Source organism: Athene cunicularia (assembly GCF_003259725.1).
Source record: "Athene cunicularia isolate RWA chromosome 1 unlocalized genomic scaffold, athCun1 chr1_part1, whole genome shotgun sequence".
NCBI classification, from domain to species: domain Eukaryota; kingdom Metazoa; phylum Chordata; class Aves; order Strigiformes; family Strigidae; genus Athene; species Athene cunicularia.
Window position 1 is genome coordinate 31,318,142 of NW_020799091.1, and position 13,345 is coordinate 31,331,486.

At 41.0% G+C, this 13,345-nt stretch overlaps 1 protein-coding gene across 9 annotated transcripts in view; it reads left to right on the forward strand.

Annotated features, from left to right (window-relative positions):
* The window catches only part of ENOX1 (ecto-NOX disulfide-thiol exchanger 1), a 381,250-nt gene that overhangs the window by 346,596 nt on the left and 21,309 nt on the right, over positions 1 to 13,345 (forward strand). For all 9 annotated transcript variants that reach the window (XM_026853212.1, XM_026853203.1, XM_026853269.1 and 6 more), the window contains 2 exons: positions 5,591 to 5,698; positions 10,386 to 10,442. In XM_026853212.1, coding sequence (XP_026709013.1) covers positions 5,591 to 5,698; positions 10,386 to 10,442 — 165 coding nt within the window. The remainder of the gene's footprint in view (positions 1 to 5,590; positions 5,699 to 10,385; positions 10,443 to 13,345) is intronic.

A 13,345-nucleotide genomic window follows, 5' to 3' on the forward strand; every position in this document is an offset into this window, starting at 1 on the left:
TCTTCCTCATTTCCTGTCTCCTCTCTGGAAACGCCAGTAAGAGGATATCAGTGCTGTCTACCAGTTTGATCTGTACTTACTCCATGGCTTCATCTCTTCAGGTCAACCTTAGAGCCATGGTGACAAGCGCTTTCGGTTGCACGTAGACCAGCTGAACTTCCAAACTGGTGCTGGTAGAGCTCTAGGCTGTGTGAGCATCCCTCTCCAGGATCCTCAGAGCTGCAGTGAGCACCATGAAATGCTTTTCTGATTCCTGACACTGGGATTTTGGCTCAGGGAGAGACCCTTCCATAACTTGTAGTGGACCCTCAGACACCCGAAGAATTGCACACTGAGGACCACTGGAAGGCGACAGAAGAACAAGCCAGGTTTTTCTGGCTGTGTAACCAAGAAGTCACTCCTTTGCCTGAGGAAACTGGGGAACTGCTGTTTGTGTCTGCACCACAAAGTTGGAGGTATCAGGGCTTAAGGGAAATGGCCAGAGAGGTGAGACAAGGTTGAAGAAAGGGACACTTTGATAGCTGTGCTGGCAGTAGCTGTGAGACAAGCCAGCAGTATATAACAGGTGGGAGGCAGGAGAGCAAATGCTGCGTGGGTGGGGCGTGGGTGGGTGGGCACGGGAGAAGCTCTGGCAGAAAGGCTGGATGAGATGGCAAAGTAGGTGGAACAGTATCAGACAGCACAAACATTAAAACCAAAAGGAACGTATTTTTAATTTTATTTTAATTGATTGTGGTATATACTTGCAAGCAATCTGAAGGGCAGAAGAGATATCTATAGGATCAATTTTTAATAAGCACTTTTATGTGAAAAAGAAATAATTCTGAATAATTAAATACCATCATCTTGGCATCATTCGTTACAATCTTTATGGAGAAGCTGTCTGTTTATAAGCAGGCATGACAGCAGTCCCTGTTACAAAACTTGCCTCGTTCCTGCCAGTGTAAGATCCTCTTCCCATTTGCTTCTAATTTTGTCAAGCATCACGTGTTTGTGCTGAAATTTTTCAGGCTGTTCGTCTGTCTTAGGCAGATATTTTGTTCTGTCAAATCTATTTCTTCTTTTTCCAAAATGAGACTAAAATGGAAAAATATTCTGTTTGGCAGGTATAAATCATTGTTACAACTTCTTGGTGGTGGCATCAACAACTCAGGAAAAAGAAATCTCAGAACCTGACCCATGCAAAATTAGCAGGTTCCGCAGCTTTTAGAGATAAATATGAGTGAGAGAAAAAGAAAAAAGGTTAAACCCCCAGGGAATGGCTGCAAGATTTAAACAATTCTGACATCCTTGGGGGTTGGATGGAATGGTCCCAGTTCTGTGAATGAAAAACCTGGGAAAATGGTACCTTAGTTACAGATGCTCTGTTTTCCACCCCCATGAAAACAGGACCTGTTTGTTGTCTTTGAAAATATGAGCCTATGCACACACAGTAAGCCTGCACTAGTTGACAATTTAACCATTAAGACTGCTGGAAAGTTTTATCTCATATCTAGTCCTTTGCAGCTCATACTGCAACCAGAATACACATTCTCTTACCCTGAGGAAACTGGACATATTGGGTATTTTCCTGGGATTCCTGTCCCTGGCTGCTCCAGAGCCAAGTACAAAGGTGAGGAGCAGGGAGCATCTCTCTCTCATGCTCTCAGAGAGTGTCTTCCATAACACTTCCTCCCATGCTCGGACAGTTTTGGAAAAAATGCCTCAAACATAAACCAGAAAATTCAGGATCAAAGGAAGAGGGATATAATTAGACTAAATCTCAGTAGGAGATCGCAGTGGGAGATGTGAAAATGAAACACTGGAAGTTTGTGAGCTGATCTGTGGTATGTAAAACATGGCCGTGGAAGAACCATGGGGAGGGGGTGGGTAGTATGGGGAAGGAGATTTCCGTTCTGGTGGAAGTGTACCAAGTTCAACCTGTAAGTGAAACTTGGTTTCTTATTTGTAACAATCATTCAGTAGTCAAATGGTTTTTCAGGGACAGAGATGGACTGAAAACACACTTGGGATCTTCCAGGTGGGAGTTTATATTGTTCAGAAGGATGGGCTCTAGGGTTTCTCACAGAAGCTGGAGTAAAATCTCTGAACTAGGTGCAGAGGCAGTGGAGGAAGGTACAGCCTGGATGGTGGTGGTGTTCTCCTTGGATATGCATGGCTATTCACTTCTTTCAGAGGCTGTGGAGCAAATCAGACTCCCTAATACTTGTAGCACTGCACTGAGACAATGATAATAATCAAATCCCATGCTTCTACTTCTGTCCCCTCATACATAATTGGCTAGATGCATACCTGGCTAGCCAGAAATGTACACTCACAGCCCAGAAAATCAACTGTATCCTTGGCTGCATCAAGAGAAGCATGACTAGCAGTTCAAGGGAGGTGATTCTCCCCCCCTACTCCCCTCTTGTGAGACCCCACCTGGAGTACTGCGTCCAGCTCCGGGGCCCCCAGCACAGGAAGAACATGGACCTGTGGGAGTGAGTCCAGAGGAGGGCCATGAAGATGATCAGGGGGCTGGCCTATGAAGTCAGGCTAAGACAGTTGGGGTTGTTCAGCCTGGAGAAAAGAAGCTTCCAGGCAGATGTTACAGCAGCCTTCCAGTACTTAAAGGGGGCCTGCAGGAAAGATGGGGAGGGACTCCTGATCGGGGAATGTAGTGATGGGATGAGGGGTAATGATTTTAAACTGAAAGAGGGTAGATTTAGATTATATGTAAGAAAGAAGTTCTTCACAATGAGGGTGGTAAGACACTGACACACATTGCCCAGAGAGGTTGTGGCTGCCCCCTCCCTGGCAGTGTTCAAGGCCAGGCTGGACGGGGCTTTGAGCAACCTGGGCTAGTGGAAGGTGTCCCTGCCCAGGCAGGGGGGTTGGAACTAGATGATCTTTAAGGTCCCTTCTAACCCAAACCGTTCTACAATTCTATGATTCCATGATTTGTGTGAGGATCATTTCATTTATTTTGGCTCCTCCCTTTGAATCACCAGAGACTGGCCACGCTGGTGGGACATAACTGCTGAGAGAAGACTGGGATGAGGAGCAAAGACTCCTTTCTCTTAACAGCCTTTGCCATGTTCAGGTGTGTAAGTTCAAGTAGGTTGCACCTGAAGAGAAGACATTTCACCAGCCCTTATTAGGTGACACATCTGCTTACCAAACCTCAGGTGTCTCAGCTAGTGACCCTTGAAAGGGCTTATGCTATCTTTCTGGTGGCTTGTATGTTCTGCTTCTCTTCTGAGGATTGGTGTCCGTCCTTTCTATATTGCAGACATAAGCTAGATCTATTCTGGGTGAAGCTTAATGGTCTGTAATAACAGGATGTTATATGGGGGGACCTAACGGTCCATTCTTGGCTGAAAAATTATGAAATGTCTGGAAAGCTATACCTGTGCTAAGGACCTGCATGAGTATCAGTGCATGACATACAGCAGTATACAAAAATTCAGTGTATCTTCTGAAAATGTAGGGAGTAGTACTGTTGTTGTTTGCCAATCAGCATGCAGCCAGTCACTTACTTCCCCCCACCCCCCCCCTCCCTGGTGAGATAGGGGAGGGACAAAAAAGTTTAGTGATAGTAACAAAGCAACAGTAACAATAGGAAGTCCAAACAGGTAAGACACAATGCAGTTGCTCACCACCCGGCCACCGGTACAGAGCCTGCCCACAGCAGCGACCCCTGACCGCACCAAAGATCCCTCCAACGTACCAACTGGAAGTGGAAATGAGAGAGCACCCACCTCCTTTATACACTGAACATAACATCACATGATATGGAATACTCCAGTGACCAACCTGGGCCCGGCTCTCCAGCTGTGCTCCCTCTTAGCCCAAGGAAAGTTAACTCTATCTTGTCTGAAACCAAGTACCCAACAGGCAAGATGAACACAGGCCTGACATAGCAATCCATCCCTGTTCAGAAAATGATGAAGTAGAGCTTCCCAGACAAAAGTTGCTTGGGCAAGAGCCTCGGTGGAATAGACCTTGTTATTTCCTGTAAAATCTTGAGATTTGAAATGCTGTTTTGCTGTGTCAGTGTGAATACACATACCTGAGTGTCTCCCAATCCATCCCTGCTCAGGAAATGCTGAAGTAGAGCTTCTCAGACAAAAGTTGGTTGGGCAAGAGCCTCAGTGGAACAGACCTTGTTATTTCCTGTAAATTCTTAAGATTTGAAATGCTCTTGGGCTGTGGTAGTGTGAATACACATACCTGAGTGTCTCTTGAAAGCTCCCAGGAAGCAGTCCAGATGATGAGATCCATCAAAAAGCTAACCCTGCTGGACTGTAGAGTGTGTGAGATATGATCAAACATATACCCACATGTATTTTTACTTCAGTGGCTGAATTAATCAATCGTACTGATGTTCCCTTACAACATGAATACACTACCAATAACTCCATCAGTCCCTGAACTGTCGTCTGTTTCCCAGTAGCTCTGAAAACAATACTGGCACCAGGTCTTTTGACATATGGGACTTCCAGTACAGTAGAACAAGGCCAGAGATGATTTCTAGGTTTGCTATCTGTAATTTACCAAGATGCTGAGCACGTGCAACATTGGTTTGAATCAGTTACCAGTCTTAAGCACAGCCATAAGCTAAGCTTTAGATGCTTAGATACATCGTTAGATCAGTAAGCAATTTAGTAAAGCAATTCCTCGTTCAAGTAGTCCTTAAAAAGGAGTGTGCTTATGTTGCAATATGTTGCCCCAGCAAATCATAGTTTCCTTTCTTGATGACTAAGGGAAATCACCATAAACTCCTTTTTAATCCCATGTTTGTCTCCTCTTGCTCTTCATCAGTGTCTAACATTCATCAAAAAAAAAAAAAAAAAAAAGAACCCTTCAGAATTAACTAAATCTACTGACCTGATCTTGACAGTCACAGTAAATCTATGCAGAACCTAATGCTAGCCAAGACCAGGGGACATGGGCTTTTAAAGATGTCCCTACATCCCAGAATTCTCTTCATAAAAATAGACTTTGGTCATAGCTTTGTGTTTTGACAGTTCAGATGGGCAGTCTCCCTGGCTGATATATTGATTGTAGGGCGTCAGTCTTCCTGATCTAATAAAATTTCACAGCACACGGGAAAAAAAAGGAAAGCTTTTGTCTTCTTGGCAACTCAGTGCAAAAGCTTTCCAGAATATTGCTTTGCATAGAATGAAAATGGCTGTGGGCCAATGACTAATTATATTAAAGGGCTGTGCTTTTAAATTATTTATGTACCATGGTGTTTACTCCAGTATTATTAAAACCACCGCATATACTTCTACAAATAAGATTTTGGTTCAGATGAATGTGACAGTCACTCTGCGGGTGATATACTGTACCAGGAGTTTCTACTTTAATGTAACAAATAGCTTAACAGACATTAGCAGATGCATTACTTGTGGAGCACTGCTGCAGAAGGAGATGCAGATGAAAATAATTTACCTCTGGTCCATTTAGAAACAGCAGATTATGCAACAATAATATGTGTAGAAGCAGACTGCAAAGCATTGTTTGAAATGAGGATTTATCAAATTGAGGATTTAAAGCCTCTTTGGATCCAAATGATGCTAACCAGAAACTTCTTTTGTTTGTGCAGCAATTGCTGAGCATACAGGAAGAATTAAATAACAAAAAATCCGAACTGGAGCAAGCCAAGGAAGAACAAACACATACACAAGCGATGCTTAAAGTCCTGCAGGAACAGGTGAGTGTTTCTGGTGGGAGAAAAATGCTGTCTTAGACATGCTAAGAGGACAGAGGACTCATGGCTTCACCTCCAAAATCCATAGGAGTCTGACCGCAGAATATGCTGTGAGCAAGACATAACCTTATGTGGCCTGTGTGTCTGCTCTGATTAGCATTTGTGAACACAGCTGAGGCTAATGCAGAGTTTGAGAAAACAGAGTGAAAAGGGACCATTATTTTATAGTATTCAATATTGAATTTCAAGGCTTGAGTAACATTTTCTCTTACATTATTCTACATAGATATCAGTGGTCTGTGTTTTCACTCTGAATTTTAAAGAAATGCTGTGAGAGTTAAATATACCTGAAAAAAAAAAAAAAAAAAAAAGCTTGGGATCTCCTGTGTTAATCATGCAGATATGAGTATACAAAAAACTTTAACATAATGGCATTTAAAAAATAGTTATCAATGCACTTATTTAAGGAAACCTCTATAAAGCTGATTATCACATCTTCTTTGATACTGGGTTGTTCTGTGACACTAAGAAGTATATTTGATAGTATTGTTTTAAAGCACAGTAAGATGGATAGTTACACAGCAAAAAGAAAATCTGGTGCTAAATCTGAAGATGAAGCAGTTCATTGTGTGCAAGCACAGCGTGCAGAAATACACATTGTCTGTATAGACCTTGTGGCCTGGACACACTGAAATCACAAATACCTACCTGTGCTGCACAGGTCTCTGCTTTGAGACCTTATTTTAATCCTTTCTATATGAACTTTGAGCTAAAATATTTAGTGACTTTGTTAAGTATTCACAGTTTCAAGGCTGTAGGATCTGAATTGCTTAGATGACAGAGATTCAAAATGCTGATGATTCTTATGTTCAGGATTTTTCAGCATATGTGTCTGAATGCGTCTGCACACAGATTTATACATTTAATGTATGTATTAGGAAAAGTAAATTATGCTTATTTCAGATTTTTTTTAATGCTCATTATGAAAGCTGTGACACTGCTCCACATTTAACATTTGTCTTTGAACATATCTAGTGACAAATATATTCTAGAAACGAATAATTTAGACTCTGGAAAAAATAAAGCTTTTATGTTCAGATACACGTTCTTAGCACTTACGGTTACAGAGATAACCTTCTAAATGAGAGCTGATGTAAGACTGTATAACACAAAATGCTATGAGGAAGAATAGAAGTGGTAACGACAGAATCTTTATAAACAGAATCCACCGGATCTCTTGAGTTAATTGCATCTCATTTCCATTTTTACATGGCATTCAAGATATAGCATTATAAGATACTTAAAAAAGAAAAAAATGAAATTGCATGAAGTTATTTTACATCTTGGTAGCAATTAAATGCTGCAAAAACATATAGGAAGATCTTACAATGCTAGGCCCCAGTAGAGACCACCAGGGCAGACTTTTGAATCTCTGCAGACTCCTCCTAATTGCAAATCAAATGTGCACTCATGCTAGGCAGACAGACGAAACAGTAGCTGGAAGAAAGGCAGGATGGATCTGCATTTCTCTTGAGAATTAGCTCTGAAACATGCCTAAGGCCAAGATTGTAAGTAGCCAGAATTCCTAAGGAGTGCTATGCAGCTGGTGTACTTCTCCAACAACCCTGAACCAGTTCCAAAACTTTCCAGAACAACAGAAGCCCTAGCAGTAATGACCCCCACTTGCCAAGGCTCACAGCTTTCCTTTACAAGCACCACAGCTCATCTGTGTGTTTTACCCACAATGGGTATTGAAAATCATCTGGCGGAGTCAAGTAAATACGAATATTTCTTTCAAAAATAAATAGCACGGGGCTCCCGCCTCAATTGTATGGCTTGTTTTTGTGATACGTTTGCTAAAATCTGCCTTTTCATCTCAAGCTGGCAGAAGGATCCTGCCTTGCCTCACCACAGGCATGTTTGCACAGAGAGGTGCAGCTGTGTCTGAGCATGTCTGCTGGCTCAGCACATCTCATGCTGATCCAGTTACATCAACCCAGCCGCATCCTGGCTGGGACGTCCTGCTGGGAGAGGTCCCATTTGCTTGTGCATCATATTGCATTACTGTAGCCAAAAGGCTTCTGGACCAGATCTGGCCTGTGGCCACCAGCTGTGGTTGTCAGAGGGATTCATGACCACTGGTTTGAGTTAGACCTACCCCACCATGGCGTTGCACATATCAGAGAGTTCTAACTCTTCAACCCTTCTCCCTTCCTTTCAGGTAGGCTCTTGGTTATTACTGGCACTAGTTCAGTGTGTTGCCTCAGCATACTCTTTGCTGGTAACATCACAATCATCACTGACCTGCAACGGAACTGGCCTACAAGCCAAGTCAAGTCCTATTTTTCCAATATTGTATGTTTTTCTGAAGTTCCTATTTTCTCATTTCCCTATTTGGGATATGAAAGAGGAATATAATTTAAATTTTAATTTATAAAAAAAGAATATTAGAAAAAAAAGGGACTTCACCCCTTTAGCTTGTGGGAATGCAGTTGCACATTTTCTACTTGTAAGTTTTCCACCATTATCTCCACTGGTTCACCTCCACCTCCTGCTGCAGTGGCCCTAGGGTAGATGTGGAAGCCTGAGCTCTGGCATCCTTTACAGAGCTTGGCATGCAACAAAAGACATGGAAAGGCTCAAGAATCATGTCTGCATTAGATGAACCAGTGGAACAGTGCCAGAGCAATGATGGTGGGAAACCATGGTGAGGTGAAACCCTACCAGACCAATGTAGGCTAGAGGCTGAGCCCACTCTCCCATCAAATGCACATGTGGCTGGTGGGGGAGTGGTATGTCACCAGCAGAAAGGATGCAAGGGGCATTGCCCAAGGAGCCAGCAGTCACCAAGGGGTGACAGCACTTTATCAACCTGGAAAAGGAAAGGCGAAAGGTAAGTAATGAACAGCACTCATTGAACGTTCAGGACGTGACATTAGTGTGCAGAGCAGTTTTACGTACCCGAGCATGCTCCCCTGACCTCATATTCAGATGAGTAATTCAGCTGAACTCAACAAAACTGCTCTCGTGAGGTGAATTTCTATAATGAAGAATCAGGAAATGTCTCTTTCAGTCACATCATGATGCAGAAATACCTAATTCTGGTGCTTGGCTGGAATTAGCCATCTCAGCTCATTCCTAACTGCCATCCTCATGGTGGGGTGGTTTTGCAGGATGGTTATTTTATCAGTGTAGGGAAAACATGTTTCATTCATTGGAAATGCATCACTCTGCTGTCAGTATAAATTACAGACTTTTCAAGGGTATTGAAAGATGAGCGTCAGTGAATTGAACCAGGAGACCTGATGATTTTGCAGTCTCCAGCTATTCTTTATCAGGGATTGCTGCCCCCTTCCCTCTGTCAGGACTGGTTTAGTGGCTTGAGCAGTAGTTCCTGAACTGGTGCAGTTTACAGCCCTGCATCATATGGTACACAAAGACCATGGCCTGCTTACCTTAATTGCCAGACTGGAAACTGAGAAGCCAAGAACTGACTTCCACGGTTTGGTTGTTGCTACCACATGGCAAAAGGATGGTGGAGGTAACCTAGCTGCACTATGGTGGTAGTCCACCAGTGCTTCTGAGTCAGACACCTAACTGGAATGTAATAGTCTTCCATTTCACCTGGATTTTAGGACTGTTGTCATTCAGGATCACAGCTGCAACATATCAACAGTTACATCAACCCCAGCTTCTTTGGCAAAACCAAGAAATGCATAGGAAAGTTCTGTTTATTGTTCACCATCTCCCCCTACCCCAGACATCTACCCTGAATTAAGTTAGAATAAAAGCATGACTCTTCAAAGATTTACGTAAAGAGTAAGTAGTTCTGAGCGCTTACATTTAAGTGTACAAACCTCCATGGCTTATAGGCTCAGAAGAGCTGCAATGTCTCCTCCTTTCTATGTTTGCTCAATCGCAGGATGAACAACTGCGTATTTTGCTGTGGCTCAGGACATGAGCTAGGACATTCCTTAAATCTCTTGGGAGTGATTTTTACAATCCCCAATATAATCCTATATTTTCAAAAAAAAACCCCAAAAACCAACAACCTAATTCAGGATGAAAAAAAAAAAAAACCAAAAAAAAGTGTTTGGTTTAGATCATATATTTGGAATTGACAGCATCTGCTCAGTTCTTCCTGCCACTGGTTAAATAAAAGAGCTGTTCTCTCTACTTCCTTTGCGATCATACCCAGGAGCCATGTCAGTTACTTAGATGCTTCCTCAGGAAGGAAATGTACAGTAGCAATATGACATCTTAAACAGCTCAAAATATATCATTCAAAAGTAATCATTAGCAAAACACTATTTAGCTAGTGGCAACTTGCAAATATTGTGAAGTTTAAATTAATAACAACAAGAATGGGAAATGAAATCGTTTATTATTCTTGAGAGCCAATTCTCTACACTTTTTATGCCTTGAAACTACTTTCTAATCTTATTATTTAAAAAATAATGACCCAGTCTTATTATTTTCCCTTTTTTTTTTGCCAACCTATCAAGCCTTAAGTATGTTGGTTTCAAAATGGTTTGAGCAAAAACTCATTAGAATTATATGCTCCATCTGTTTTTCTCATTGGAAGCTTTATAAAATGCTCCTTCGAATAAATCAAAGATAACTGTGTGAAATACTCAAGTAATGTGCTTGTTTTGTTCTGTTTTGTTGTGTTTTTTTTCACTCTTCACAGTTAAAAAGCGCCAAGGAATTAGCAGAAATCAATGGGCATGATGAATCTCAGGCAAATGTAGGTACAGATATCTATGTATAGATGTAGATAGATATATATATATATGCATGCGTATGATCTCAAACTTACTATTTATGTCTTAAAGCTGATAGAATGGCTGAATGATTTGCACATCAGGTTTGAAGTGCCTGTGTTTTTTCATGAAGCCACAGGTTCAAATCCCAGCAAACTTCATTTCGAGGTAGATAAATTGGGTTCCATGCAATTTACTTTGTAGGATTTATTTGGATGAGACTTTAACAACCAATGTCCTACTTGCTGTATGTGGGTGTTAAAGATACCATGGAAACGACTGCAAGAGAAATGCTTTGCCTTAGTGTCCTGTCCAGGATTACTCAAGCTACAAAGTTACACCGTTTGTCTCTGTGGCTGCCACCTTGCTGCTGAGCAAGTTTGGCCGTATTTCAGTTCTGAGTGAAGTGATTTGTATACATGTGTAATTTGGAAACGGTTAATTTGCACAAGAGGACTAAATTAATTCATTGAGTCATTATTTTGTCCAGAATCATTAAAGGACCTCTTAAGGTCATGTTTTTTAAAACCTGCTGCCAAAAAAAAACAAACCCAAAAGAAATACTTCTGTTATTCCCTTAATGATTGCAGTCAAAACAGCAATTTGGATAAGGGGAGAGAGAAAAAAGGAAAACTGGCCTGCTATGTTTGTCATCCAAACAGTGCAGCTTTGTGCTTTGTCATAAACATATGAAAATTAAAACTGATTATATACGATATCTTCCTCCTAGCCAAGAGAACTGGCAACAGTCTGAACACTAATATATTTTAACATCTATTTTAGTCAATGTGTTGTCTAATGGCACAGCCAGGAAAGCAGTTTTAGTTTAATCCTGAATGGAAGGCTCAAATTTTGTGGACTGCTTTGTGATAAGGAAATGTCCTCTTTTTTAATCCTTTCCTGGATCTCATTCATTGTGGTCTGTTTCCGCAGTGAAGTCGATAGAACCTCATAGCTCTCAGCATTTGGACAGGAGACATTCAATATTTTCTGATAGCTCCAACAAATCTGCAATTGCAGTCTGTCTGCACAGCGTCTCATTGCCCCTTTGAAAGATTCTGTTTGCAAACCAAAATAAAGACATTAATCCACCAATGATCTTGAAATGCTCACATTTGCTACCTAGAAACTTGTCTTTGTACAGCAGCTGGTTGCAGGTTTCCTAAAGGACTTTAGAAATTTAAGACTTAGAAACTTTCTGAAGGAACTTGCTTCCTCTCCAAAAATGTGGATGAAACAAAGTTTTGCAGGATTGAAATGTTTTAAAGGAAAATTGCCTAAATGCTTCAACTTTTATCATGTAACTGGATGAAAGAGAAGAGCCTGAAAGTTTTACTTTAATATAACATAAAGGTTGAAATAGCATTAAAATGAAACTTTTCAATTGAGTAAATAGAGTGTTTCAGTGCATCATTCCCAGATATCTAAACCAAACCAATTCAGAATCTTTGGTTAATGGTAAATTTTTTCGAAATGTACCATCTTGTTCCAGTTTGTAATTGTAGGAATTGTTCAAATGCCCAAATTTTCCATAGGATAGGAACTCTGTTTTCTGCCTCTCTTTTCCATGACCTCTTCCCATGATGATCTCATAGCAATATTAGATTCCAAAGAAAAGTGAATACCTAAACTAATAGTGAAGAGGAAGACCAGACAGCTACAATTATTGGGTCACAGTTGTAGCCATGTATTCAACAATTATGCCCACCATGTAATCGGAAAAAGCACAGCAGCACAAATGGAAATAGAGAAATAGAAGGAGAGAACTGATGTTAAAGTATTTGCTGCAGCAATGAACTTTGTAAAACAGAAGTTGAGGTAGCTTTTAAACAGTTGTCATTTATATCAGATATGTAGTGCTCAGGTGTTGTGCCTTGCAGATTGTCTCTCCACATCTGTTCTCAGCATGTTTCTTGCCCTTGGCCAGTGTGCAAATCTGGGATGATCAAAGAGAAAAGGGCTTGGTGGCTCCTACATGATTGTTAGTGAACTGTGATGCATGTAATGGGATTTGGACATATTTGTTACAGTTGACAGGTTGAATTCGGCAAATGAAATACCTTTACATGCAGAGCAATAGTGGGAAGTGTTGGTAAGGAAAAATGGTAACTTATGTCTCTACACTGAACACACAGTCTAATCGTCACACTATGGCATATTTAGATTATTTATTTTGCAGAAAATCAGGCTTCTAGAAAGGACAGTAGAAACTTTAGGCACACTGCATACACATCAAGAAAGCCCATACTGTAATCTTAAAAAGATTATTTTCTGCAGTCCTCAGGCTTTCTGCTGATGACACTGGTCTGCATCGTATTTTATATTAGAAAATATTGTTTTGTAAAATAAAACCTGGAAATATTTTTCTTAGCAAAAGCAGATACAGATGAAAATATATACTTAGACCTATCCTGGTGTGTCGTCTACATTTCCATTATGTGAGGCCATGCTGAAAGGAAAACAAGGATCTGAACACCTTTGGTAAAAGAAAAATATCCCTCCTGAAAAGTGCCCAACCTATAAATGGACCAATCTTCATTTTTTTTCTCTTGTTTTTGCAGGAGAATTGAAGACAGTTAACTAATAGTCTGGAGCAATTGCAATGTTGCCCTCCCTGCCATGGCAGTTCACACACAAACCGGGGAGGGGGAAGAAATTTTAGTGTATTGCCAGTACATCTGTTATTTCCAGAAAGCAAAACCATCTTACAAGGCTCTGTAAACAGTCATGAGGGTGTTTCATGAGTGACTTGCCAGGTACATGCAGTAATATTTGTTATGGCTGTTGACATTTCCTAGCTATACTCTGTGTCAGGAAAGGCCAGATGTCAGATTCAAGTGGTACATAGAACTCGAGATCCCAGCCTGGTGTTAACAGAGACTTCAAC